The following is a 13,434-nucleotide window of genomic DNA, read 5'->3' as shown; positions in this document are numbered from 1 at the left end:
GGCTGGTTAAGGTCAAGAGGACTATTTGTGCTGAGCCTGGGTGGAAAGCATGAGGGAGGCTAGATATATGAGGAAAGAGATTTTTAATGTCCTTGCTGGCCCTGCTAAGTAAGGAAGACTTTACAGGAGAAAGAGAAAGGAAAAAAGAGGGTAAGACCATGGTATGAAGTAAGAGACAGGAAAGACCTGAAGGTACTCCCCACTTGCCTCAGCCTTTCCTTATAAAATATTTAATGGCATGTACTAACTAGTTTTAACCATGATTCATCTTAACCTCATCCTCAAGAACTTTTTTCTTTTCTTTTCTTTTCTTTCTTTTTTTTTTTTTTGGTGTGTTCTTCATTCTCCATTTGGCAATGGACAAGAAGAGGATTTATGAATCTAAGAAATCTCCCAGGACTAGAATTTATCAGCAGCATGCATATAGCTAGCAAAATTGACATGTGTTTTGAAAAGACTAGTTAATTTAATTTCTCCCATATAACATTCAGAATTTTGAGCCATTCAGAAAGTTTTACGTGTGTTTTGAGGTTTATTTTAAATATTCTTTTATGTTTTTTTTGTTTGTTTGTTAGGTTTTTTGAGAGGTTTTTGCTGTAGGGCATGTGTGCTCACCAGAAAGAAAGAGAGAAACAGAGAGACAGAAAGAGAGAAATCATCCCCCAGGGGGCACGGCCACGCCACAATATCTTCTCCATTCCCCTCTGGGATCTTGGGCACACACGCACACGCACCTGGTGTGAGTTTAAGCTTCTGGGTCTGGGACTCAAACTGCAGTTGATTACATGGGAGTCCAGTGACATAGCTGTTATGCCAACTGCTGCTCTCTATTTTAGATATTCTTTACAGGTGAATTTGGGAGTCGTTTTTATTGTCTGGCTATTAATGAATTGATTTAATAGTTATTTGGCATTTGCTGTTGTGCTGGGCTCTAGAAAATTCTAAGGCAAATGAAGCAGAATTCCTACAACATAGAAGTTTACCACTCAGCACTGCTGTCCAATATAAGTTTTCCATCGATGGGAATGTTCTGTGTCTGTACCGTCCCATACCAAAGCTAGCAGTCATATGTGTCTACTGGATAGTTGAAATGGGAGAAACTGATTTTTTTTTTCCAGTTTGCTATAGGGTGTGTGTGGTTGCTGGTGAGAGAGTGAGAGAGAGGGAAAGTGAGAAAGTACCCTTAAGGGGGATAGCCACAGCATGATCCCTTTTTTTCTATTCTCCTCTCAGGATTTTGGGTACACACATATGCCTAGTGTGTTTTTTAAGCCACCAGGTCTGGGACTTGAACTGTGTATATAGCCATGTGAGATCCAGCCACCTCAACCACCATGCCATTTGGCTGAATTCAAATAGCCACATGATTAGTTGCTATTGAATAGGACAGCATAAATAGGCAGACAAAATGATTTAAAGAAGTAATTGCAGTTTAATGAGCAAAGTACTATAGTAGAGATGTGAAGAAAACCACCAGAGGAACATAGAGGAGAGAGTTCAATTCACTTGTGGGTGTTAAGGGCATGGGCACTAACTATCTAAATTTTAATCCAGCTGTGCCCTTATTAGTTGTTGGACCTTGGGTGAAGTCACTTGGGTTCCTTAAACTTTCTGTGTCTCAGTTTTCTTAACTCTAAAATGGAGTTTACATCTTAGTGGTTGTGGTGGGGATTAAATGTGTTATAGTAAGGACTAGCAGGTGGTAGTTAAGGCACTGGATTCCCATATGACTGACCATGGTTTGAGTCCCAAACCCAGCAGCTTGAAAATCACACTGGGCACATGTGCATTAGTCCCCCAAATCCCAAGATCAGAATGGAGGAGAAGGGAATGCAGCGTGGCCATGCTCTTCTCGGAAGTGATTTCTCACTTCCTCTGTGTCCCTCTCTCTGGCAAGTGCATGCACTCTATGGCAAGAACCTAAAAAAGGAAAAAAGGTGTGTTATAGTGAAGTGCTTCTGCCAGTGTCTGACAGTATGTGCTGTAGAACTGTTAACTTCTACCACCACTACCACTCCTACTGCAGTGCTATTCATTTTTTAACAGGTGTTATTTGTGGATTTTTTTTATGTTTAGTGTACAAAAATGCAAGACTATTAAGTTCCTGTAGCTAGTGCAAGTGCAAAAGGATATTAATGAAAATGTTTAGTGATGAGAAAAGAGTTTAGCATGTTTCGTATTGGACAGACATGGAGTGGATAAAGTACATGTGGTCAGTTTTGTGAAATACATGTTTGTCATATGAAGACATATTAGAAGGCCTCAGAAGACTTCAGCAAAGGATCTAAAGAACTATTTGTGTTTTAGAAAAGTACTGCAGAGAATATGTAGTTTGGTAGAGATTTGGGCCAAGCAGAACAATTAGGCGACTGTTTTTGTATTTCAGGTGAGAAATGATGTGGTTCTGATCATGATAGGAATGAAGAAGTCTTGTTCTAAGGGAGTTTTTGACATATTTAGGAGACATACTTGAAGAACTGGGCAATTACTTGATTCATTGGTTAGACAGAGAAGGAGAAGAAAGAGGGAGGACGGAAGAGGGAAGATGACTCTGTTTCTCTCTTGGGTAACTAATGGATGATGGTGTCATTGATGAAGTGAGGGAATGGGAATAGGCTAGGCTTGAGGTGCTCGTGGAATATTTCGATGGTGTTGTCTAAGGCAGAGAGAAATGTCTTTCAGGAATTTAGGGCAAGAGGTTTAGGCTAGACGTAGTCACTGGGAATTGTACAATTTTAGTAAAGTGAAATGAGAGTTTATCTCATTTGCAAAGACCCTGGAGTTTGGTAGATCTAATATCTGGAGCAACTATCATGGTTTATCAAAAGAAAAATCCACATACCATTCATCATCCTTATGTAAAAATGAGCACCTTAAGTGTTAAAGCACCTGTCTGTTAAGAGCATATTATTCTCTTCAAAACAGGTAAAATCACTTTGCTGATACTGGATGAAGAAAGCGACATTTTCCTGTTAATTTTTGATGCCATGCGCACATTTTCAGCCAATGATGAAGTCCAGAAACTTGGCTGCAAAGCTTTACATGTGCTGTTTGAGAGAGGTATTTAAAAGTGGCAACTTCTTTATTTTGAAATGTTAAGAACAAAAGGTGAATCATGGGGAAGGTGGGATATATTTCTTTAGTAATAATGGGGGTCTAAAATCGTTCCTTAAGAAGTTAACAAGGGTAAGTAGTTGGGTTAATTCAGAAATACTGCTTGTTTTCAGGGAGTGGGTTTCATTCATGGATTATAAAGCATACAATTGTAGTAGACTTTCTACCACTTAATAAGGCATAAGGTTCACTTTGAAAACTGGATTGTGTGGGTGTGAAAAAGGAAAAAATAAAACTGTGAAGCCAAGCATAGTTAAATTTGAGCTTATGATATTGAGTCATCACCAGAGATTGTAGAAATTGCTGAATGCACTGTATAAAGAACCAGGAGGTTTACAGAGTGTCCCTTTGAGAAAAGACTAATATGTATTTCATAGCCCAACGCTGAGATTGATAACAGAGATTATCATGTAATTTTGGTTGGAACATTTATGTATTCCTTCTATTGGCTTGGTGAGGAAATGCATCAGAGAAGTTAGAAACTTGCCCCGGGGCACTTAGCAAATTACAGTAAAGTTCAATTAGCACCAGTTTTTTTTTTGTTGTACACTGTAAAGGTATACAGTGATTAAATGTTTGTGTACATACACACACACACACACATATATATATGAAATCAATGACCATGTCACTAATGTGACATTTAAGCTGTCAATATCATGGAACCATGATTTGACTTTAAATAGTCAGGTTAGACATAAGTCTAAGGGGGAGATCAAGTGGCATGGTAGTTAAGGCACTGGATTCCCATATGACTGACCATGGTTTGAGTCCCAAACCCAGCAGCTTGAAAATCACACTGGGCACATGTGCATTAGTCCCCCAAATCCCAAGATCAGAATGGAGGAGAAGGGAATGCAGCGTGGCCATGCTCTTCTCGGAAGTGATTTCTCACTTCCTCTGTGTCCCTCTCTCTGGCAAGTGCATGCACTCTATGGCAAGAACCTAAAAAAGGAAAAAAGGTGTGTTATAGTGAAGTGCTTCTGCCAGTGTCTGACAGTATGTGCTGTAGAACTGTTAACTTCTACCACCACTACCACTCCTACTGCAGTGCTATTCATTTTTTAACAGGTGTTATTTGTGGATTTTTTTTATGTTTAGTGTACAAAAATGCAAGACTATTAAGTTCCTGTAGCTAGTGCAAGTGCAAAAGGATATTAATGAAAATGTTTAGTGATGAGAAAAGAGTTTAGCATGTTTCGTATTGGACAGACATGGAGTGGATAAAGTACATGTGGTCAGTTTTGTGAAATACATGTTTGTCATATGAAGACATATTAGAAGGCCTCAGAAGACTTCAGCAAAGGATCTAAAGAACTATTTGTGTTTTAGAAAAGTACTGCAGAGAATATGTAGTTTGGTAGAGATTTGGGCCAAGCAGAACAATTAGGCGACTGTTTTTGTATTTCAGGTGAGAAATGATGTGGTTCTGATCATGATAGGAATGAAGAAGTCTTGTTCTAAGGGAGTTTTTGACATATTTAGGAGACATACTTGAAGAACTGGGCAATTACTTGATTCATTGGTTAGACAGAGAAGGAGAAGAAAGAGGGAGGACGGAAGAGGGAAGATGACTCTGTTTCTCTCTTGGGTAACTAATGGATGATGGTGTCATTGATGAAGTGAGGGAATGGGAATAGGCTAGGCTTGAGGTGCTCGTGGAATATTTCGATGGTGTTGTCTAAGGCAGAGAGAAATGTCTTTCAGGAATTTAGGGCAAGAGGTTTAGGCTAGACGTAGTCACTGGGAATTGTACAATTTTAGTAAAGTGAAATGAGAGTTTATCTCATTTGCAAAGACCCTGGAGTTTGGTAGATCTAATATCTGGAGCAACTATCATGGTTTATCAAAAGAAAAATCCACATACCATTCATCATCCTTATGTAAAAATGAGCACCTTAAGTGTTAAAGCACCTGTCTGTTAAGAGCATATTATTCTCTTCAAAACAGGTAAAATCACTTTGCTGATACTGGATGAAGAAAGCGACATTTTCCTGTTAATTTTTGATGCCATGCGCACATTTTCAGCCAATGATGAAGTCCAGAAACTTGGCTGCAAAGCTTTACATGTGCTGTTTGAGAGAGGTATTTAAAAGTGGCAACTTCTTTATTTTGAAATGTTAAGAACAAAAGGTGAATCATGGGGAAGGTGGGATATATTTCTTTAGTAATAATGGGGGTCTAAAATCGTTCCTTAAGAAGTTAACAAGGGTAAGTAGTTGGGTTAATTCAGAAATACTGCTTGTTTTCAGGGAGTGGGTTTCATTCATGGATTATAAAGCATACAATTGTAGTAGACTTTCTACCACTTAATAAGGCATAAGGTTCACTTTGAAAACTGGATTGTGTGGGTGTGAAAAAGGAAAAAATAAAACTGTGAAGCCAAGCATAGTTAAATTTGAGCTTATGATATTGAGTCATCACCAGAGATTGTAGAAATTGCTGAATGCACTGTATAAAGAACCAGGAGGTTTACAGAGTGTCCCTTTGAGAAAAGACTAATATGTATTTCATAGCCCAACGCTGAGATTGATAACAGAGATTATCATGTAATTTTGGTTGGAACATTTATGTATTCCTTCTATTGGCTTGGTGAGGAAATGCATCAGAGAAGTTAGAAACTTGCCCCGGGGCACTTAGCAAATTACAGTAAAGTTCAATTAGCACCAGTTTTTTTTTTTTTTTTTTTTTTTTAAGGTTTTGTTTTGCTATAGGGTGCGTGTGCTGGCCAGAAAGACAGAGAGAGACAGAGAGATAGAAAGTGAGAAATCACCCCCCAGTGGGGATGGCCACACCGCAATCCCTTTTCCTCTATTTTCCTTTTGGGATCTTAGGCACACACATACGTGCACCCGGAGTGAGTTTAAGCCACCGGGTCCAGGACTCAAACCGCAGTCTGCTACATGGGAGTTCAGCGACATAGCCATTACGCTAACTGCTGGTCCCTATCACCAGTTTTTGAGAGCCCTGTTTGCATCATTACAGAACCCATTGTGCCAGGGGCTTAGGATAAGGATGATTTATGCAGGCCCTGTGTCAGTACCAGTCTACCATTCTAATTTCTGGCAGTTCTAGGAATGGGATAGATCACCTGAGAACTGCTAAATTCCCTGTCTTATTCCAGAAAGACTTTAGATAGCTTATAATTATAATACATCAGAGGAAAAAATAGATGAGCAAGTGAATGAAGGGGAAATCATTTGAAGCTGGGTTAAGTTTATTATTACTATTTACTTAAGGTCTTGAAGATTTGCAAAAAGATGGGCCAAAAATTTGGCCCATTGCTTCCTAACTAGCAAAGAAAAGTAAACATTGGCAGCAAAGGTTCTTGAGATAAAAGTCAGCCTCTTACTCAGGAGAAGCAGCCTTCTGTGAAAAACCTGGGAAAATTCCCCTCTGTGTTTCCCTGGGTGAGATGATAAAGTACACACATTTTACAAAGGATACAATGTATATTTCAGTGGAGAGACTCTAAATTAGAGTCAGAACACCACAGGCCTGATACCTAGCTCTGATGCTTAGGCTTAGGGGAGAAGATAGTTTACTGTGAGTGAGGAATGAAAGAATTCCATGTCTTTTACACTGTCTTTTGTAAATGTTACAACTTGCAACTAAACTTTTGATAAGAATTGGGCGGGGATAAAGTTTGAAGTTCTTTTGTCTTGGAGGGCCTGCACTCTTCTGTGTTCGGAATTTAGGGGCGCATTCTTATTCATGGGAGAAGAGCTAACATCAGTAGCATTGTAGAGCCCATCCAGGATACATGGAATTGGACCAGGGAATGTTACAGAGGAGACCCTTATTCAACGGAAAGGTCATCAGTGCTGATATTATTGAGATTACAAATGTGGACTAGAACATTTTCTAATTTTTCCAGGAGTATGATGTTTCCCAGGACTCAGACAAGTACTAAGTCCATTTTTTACATCTGGAAGTATATTGTTGAAGCTCTTCAATAACATGAGAAAGTGCCATGATATCCCTCACTTATTAACAGAACATAACCAATTTCACATAATATCATACGGTCACATTAGCATAAAATTGAAAGATCACAGAATAGTAGCCTCATTCTCAGCTTAGAGAAACCAGATGTTTAGACATGTTTTTGAGGTTCTTGCTCTGTAAAACATTTCTAAATGGAACTCATTGGCTTGATTAAAAAACTTTCCTTATGAAAATTAATGAAGACATTTTTGATTTCTGGCAGAAAACCATTAAGACAGAGTATTTCAAAGCCTGGTTACTTTGGCACTTGCTCAAGCTCACCGCTCTTGAAATGACGTATTTAGTTAAGCTGCTGCTCCACAGTTTATACCATGAACTCACCCTTTAAAATACTCTAATATTCACATCCAGTAAGCATCTTTTCAGTTTCTGATCTGTTTTCTCTAGAATTTCCCAAATGAAATTTACATAGTTGTGTTTTTCTGCAAACCATATGGTGCCTGACACTTTCACATTTCAAAACACGGAGTGACTAATATAGGCACAACGTCATTTTAAATTCAATAACTTGTTTTCCCATTGTAAAATTCTTAGGAAGGACTTTTTTTTTTTTTACAGAAAATCTATTTTTATGTAAATGTATTATATCTGATATGTCTCATACAACTATCATTAATATTTGTATCTGTTTTGAGTAGTTCAACTTTCATATTGTCTTTAAGCCTTTTCAGTATTTTGCCTCTCATTTTTCAGTTTCAGAAGAGCAACTGACTGAATTTGTTGAGAACAAAGATTATATGATATTGCTAAGTGCATTAAAACAATTCAAAGAGGATGAAGAAATTGTGCTTCATGTACTGCACTGTTTACATTCCCTAGCGATTCCTTGTAAGTAGCCTGTTACATGACTCCTTTTTTGTCTGTGAAAAACTCCACTCTCCTTTTTTTTTCAGCCAGCAAGGATCATGGGCAGGCACATGTGGTCCAGAAAATACAAGTTGTTGCAGGAACTGAATCCAGTCATCCTGTGGCTTCTGATATCACAGAGCACTGTATTACTCTGTGCCTGAAACAATGTTTTTTATTATTGGAAACTTGCGGATGCTAAACACCTTTACTCATTTAATTATACTTATTGAAACTTTACCACAGCTGGCTGTGGGCTTGGTGCTGGGGAAGCAATAGTAGGAAATAAATATGAACATGTTCCTAGCCTTTTCAGAGCTCGTAGTACAATGGAAAATTCAGATACGTACATAGTGTGTCATAAGGCAAATGATGGCAGAAGCACCTAGAACAAGGAGAAACTAGAGGGAGTGAGGGAAGACCCCTTTGCAGAGTCTGGAATGATGAGAGGTGTGCAAGTCAGGAGGTGTGAGGTGAGGTGGGAATGCAGGCAGGGTCCAGGCAGTGGCCTGTAAGTGTAGAGATTTTGGAGCAAGAGAGACAAAAGTAGCTCAGTAAACTGTGGGTTTACTTGCGAGTGTGCATGCTTGTGTGCAGATGTGCATGCACATCCCTGAAAACTTGCATGTGATTCATCGATGGAAGCAAGGCAAAGGCTTTTAGAAAGAGTCAGTGATGAGGTTGGAGTGGAAGGGAGATCATGAAGGGTCTGAAAACCCACATGAAAGAATTTGAACTTACTGTGATTTTTGGTTATCCATTTTAGTGATGCTTTGAAATCTAGTCACTTTTTGTTTCACAAAAAAATTATCAATAGAGGAAGCTTATTTGCGATAGAAGGCCTTAGATGCTGTTTTGTTTTGTAAGAGCACATTACCGTTTCATATTCCATGCATTACCTGTGTGGGTTTGTACATATATGTACATGCACATGCATAAATAAGTTATAATGTGAAGTATGCACACTTGCACCTGGTATGTAATAGGTGTTCTAAAATCTCTGCCGCATAGTTACACAGTATGTATTACACATACATGCACATAGTTACAGTACGTATTACATGTACATGCCATATACTGTGTATACCATGCGTGTATGCTTTCAGATGTGGAAATCAGTATGGCCATCTGAGGATGTGAGACTTCAGTGTAGCAGAGTGAACACCCAATGCTCTTGCGAAAGGATGGCTTTCTCTTCATGATGTTTATAGAATCACAAGTTTTCCCTTCATAGGAAATTCAGCATTGAAATTTAGTTTGAATTCTTCATTGAAAATAGAGGAGGCAGAACAATGTACAGAAGGGCGGCGTTTTTACGTTTCTTTGAATCATGACTGCATGTATTCTTTATTATACTTCTCCTCAGCTGTAGTTGTTCATTCACTTATTTATTTATTTGGGGCTGGCTGTGGGTTGGAATTCATTGTTTTCCACCCACATCTGACATAACTCCAGCTAAAATGTGTTGATTCATAATGCAAAGGTCAAAGAAAGTAGCAGCTAAAAATTAAACAAAGAGAAATCAAGAGTTTCCAACAGATTCTGATTTAAAGATGTTTACTTTTCAGGCTTAGAGCAAATCACATCTGTTGCCCTGAGTCAAAGCAGTTTAATTGTTGTATGAACTTATTTCCTTTCATTATTACAAGTTCTTCTGTATTTAATGATCATAAGTACAATTTCAACATTAAAACGTATTTTTGGGAAAACAGCTTCTGGCTGTGTCAAAAGGAAAGAAAAATGTTTTGCAGACTGCTTTTTTTTTTTTTTTCCCTTTTTAAACGATAGCTGACATTTTATTCAGAGATACAAATAATTTCTCCACATGGGGTTAGAACTTTGTTCATGAATTCCTTTTTCTGGTGGATTATTTCCTTCCTTTCTGTCTTACCTATGTCTGTCCTGTAGTTACATATATTAATGTAATACCTATGCTCTTCTCTTCTCCTGCCCCCTGCATCTTTCTTGAAGTCTTCAGGAAGTTTGGTTTTGCTGCATCTACTGTGCAGGAAGTAGATGATCGCTGACTTAAGCTGTTCTCTGACGTGATATCATCTTGATTTTCCTTTCGTTGACTTGAAGAAAATAAACAATGCAGTCACTAGTATCCAATGGGCTAGGGCCTCATTAGGAAATAGGCCTCAAAACTATTTGTCTGAAAACCTATGGTGATAACATTTCATTTTTAGGCATATAAAAAGCCTCCTAAATTTTCTCTTTTTTTTAGTTTTAAGTTTTTGCACCAAAAAACAGGAATAAAGTGATTTTCCTTTGCTGAAGATAAGTCCTGCATACCATCATATTTTCAAGGGACAACTTAGGATTTTTGTATAGCTACCTGGCAGAACATGGTATTTATATCTGGAAATGTACCTCTTATGCTGCCCTATATTTGCCTTCTTTATAAGTTGTCTTTGTAAACATAGGTGAAAGGAGAAAATGATCTTATTAATAATTGTGATGATGTCTTTAAATTTAGGCAATAATGTTGAAGTCCTCATGAGTGGCAATGTCAGGTGTTATAATATTGTGGTAGAAGCCATGAAAGCATTCCCTGTCAATGAAAAAATTCAAGAAGTGAGTTGCTGCTTGCTCCATAGGCTTACATTAGGTGAGTTATGATTCGTGGTGAATGTCTTATCACAAGTTTGGGACTACGTGGTGGTGTAGCAGTATGCTCTGGAGGCTAGCTCACGTGAGAAGATTCCCAATTGGCCTCTGAAGCTATCTCTGAGACATCAGGCTCATGCATGCCTATGGTCCAAGGCTGGCTGAGGCTGGGGGTTGATAGTGGTGAATCAAGACCCTGTTGGGAGTGTTCTCTCTTTCTCTCTCTGTCTCTCAGTCATGAAAGAAATAAAGTTAAAAAATTATTATCACAACTCTATATAATTGTGCATAAATATAGCATACAAATATTTTATGATGGGACCTGCAGTTGGCATAATAATGGCTATGTCGCTGGACTCCCATGTAGTTGACCACAGTTTAAGTCCCAGACCCAGTGGCTTAAACTCACGACGGGCGTATGTGCATGCATGCCCAAGATCCAGAGAGGAGAAAGGAGGGGAAGATATTACGGTGTGGCCATCCCCACTGGGGGGTGATTTCTCTCTTTCTGTCTGTCTCTCTGTCTTTCTGGTGAGTGTAGGTGCCCTATAGCAAAAACCTCTCCAAAAAACTAAAAATTTTATGTTGGTATGAATAAGTAGAACGTTGACATACATTGGATAGAAAAATAAAGTGGCAAATCATTCTGCTATGTGTAGATGGAGTTTTAAAAGGAGTGGCAGAAATAGACATGTGGAATGTAAAGGAAGTCTTACGTTAATCTCATGTTATGAGGAGGTCATTCTATGGGAGTGTCTTATTGTTGGGGCTGTATAATAAATTATAATTATGTAATAGTTGATACATACAAAAGAATAATTATAACTTATGTAGAAAATGTGAAGAACAATGCAAAGAGCTCCACCACCCACTTAGGTGTTAGTAGGGCTGAAAAAGCTAGCTGCTCCTGGACTCCTTTCTTCGCTTGCTTTCTCCGTAGAGGTTTATCATTCTCCAGAATTATGTTTATACATTTTTTCCTTTTCTAACTATAGTTTTACTACATTTGCATGTTTCCCTAGACTAAATTGTTAATGCGTGCTTGTTTTCACTTCATCAAAATGGAATCATACTGTATGTTGTCTTCTGTAATTAAAAAATGAACACTGTGCTGGTAAGACTCCTAAGTATTTTTGCATATGGTCGTATGTAGTTCACATTTACTTACTGCATCAAGTCCCGTCTGAGCAGAATTCCTTTAAGTAAAAGAACAGTGTATCTACCAAAGGATTTAATGATGAGGAAGAGTTTTTTAAGACTTCCATCTCTTCAATAGCAGGAAAATGAAGTTATTTTGTACAGTAAACATGACAGTGCTGTGTTTAGCAGACAACTCATTGATTTTAAGACAATGATGACATGAGAGGGAGTCAAAGAATACAGAGTTAATGTACTCAAACTTGTATCATTAGTTTTGCTCAGTAGCTTTTATTGTCTAAGTGAGATAATTAAATGATAGCATAAAGTAATTTTCAAACTTGGGACCAGCAGTTGGCATGGTGTTTAAGGTGCTGGACAGTCCCACATAGACAACCACAGTTTGAATCCCTGACCTGGTGGCTTGCTTTCTCACTTTCTCTCTCTCATTCTGGTCAAATTAAAATAAAATGAATAAATAAAATTAAATAATTCTAAAAAAAGTAATTTTAAAAAATGTATTCAATCACATCAAGTTACTTGAATTAAATATTGCATCGTCAGAAAAATTATGACGTATTTTTTCATGATTTTCTTTGCAAAAATGTATCATGAGTTTTCCAAGAAACCAATATATATTTAATGTCTTTAAAATAGTCATCAGTTGTCAGAGTTATTGATTTAAATACTATGTAATATAAATAAAGATAATTTAGGTCCAGTGGATGAGAATTCAGCTAATGTATCTTTTACTTTTTAGGTAATTTTTTTAATATCCTGGTATTGAATGAGGTACATGAGTTCGTGGTGAAAGCGGTGCAACAGTATTCGGAGAATGCAGCCTTGCAAATTGCAGCTCTGAGCTGTTTAGCCCTCCTCAGTAAGTTACTTTACTAAGAAGGAAATCCTTACAGGTGCATTTGATGCTGACTCTTAACATTATAATGATGGAATCATGTAGATAAGGAAGCATTAAATGCCTTTTCTCTCCTAATGTTTTACATTTTCCAATAAGGAAATGTTCAAGGGAATGAACAGTTGTGACAATTATGCAGCTAGTTCATACGTGTTTGCTTTACATCCTTGGTTTGGCTTTGTCATTAAAAAGCTAACATTTTTAATTAGTGCTTTACTAGCTTCTTCTTATTTTTGGTACCCTTTCCCTTATTTTATCATTTATCTCTATGGGATGGCAGTATTATGAAGTATGCAATATACTAAAAATTACAATTAACCAAGGCTGTGGTTAAGTAATAACTGCCTCATATATTTTTAAAAAATGGATTTAGAATTGATCATTTAAATTGTAAGTAAATAGCACATACTAAAGAGACTTCAAAAAGTTTGTGGAAAGGTAAATTAAGGAATGAGTTTATTTTGGTGCAAAAAATTTTAAATCCATATATATTTTTTGGTAATATGCATTTTCCATCAACTCTTTGAAGACCCTCCTCATGTATATATGCATAGGGGTGTGTGTGTGTGTGTGTGTGTGTGTGTGTGTAATTATTTATTTTAAAATTTTTTTCTAGCTGAGACCATTTTCTTAAATCAAGACTTAGAGGAAAGGAATGAGAATCTGGAGAATGATGATGAGGAAGACGGAGATAAGTTGTTTTGGCTAGAAGCCTGTTACAAAGCATTAACTTGGCACAGAAAGAACAAGCATGTGCAGGTGAGACCCCCCCATAACTATGACAGTTATCCAAAGTCCTATTT

The 13,434-nt window shown here is 37.6% G+C and overlaps 1 protein-coding gene across 1 annotated transcript in view; it reads left to right on the top strand.

Annotated features, from left to right (window-relative positions):
* Positions 1–13,434, top strand: part of LRRK2 (leucine rich repeat kinase 2) — a 186,508-nt gene that overhangs the window by 11,799 nt on the left and 161,275 nt on the right. The window contains 5 exon segments of the mRNA XM_027768596.1: positions 2,926–3,060; positions 7,816–7,950; positions 10,448–10,579; positions 12,476–12,595; positions 13,248–13,390. Coding sequence (XP_027624397.1) covers positions 2,926–3,060; positions 7,816–7,950; positions 10,448–10,579; positions 12,476–12,595; positions 13,248–13,390 — 665 coding nt within the window.

The sequence above is a fragment of the Tupaia chinensis genome, unplaced genomic scaffold, assembly GCF_000334495.1.
Source record: "Tupaia chinensis unplaced genomic scaffold, TupChi_1.0 Scaffold146971_1, whole genome shotgun sequence".
In the NCBI taxonomy this organism is placed as follows: Eukaryota; Metazoa; Chordata; class Mammalia; order Scandentia; family Tupaiidae; genus Tupaia; species Tupaia belangeri.
Note: the sequence above shows the minus strand (reverse complement) of the source record. Positions and strands in the feature narration are given on the sequence as shown.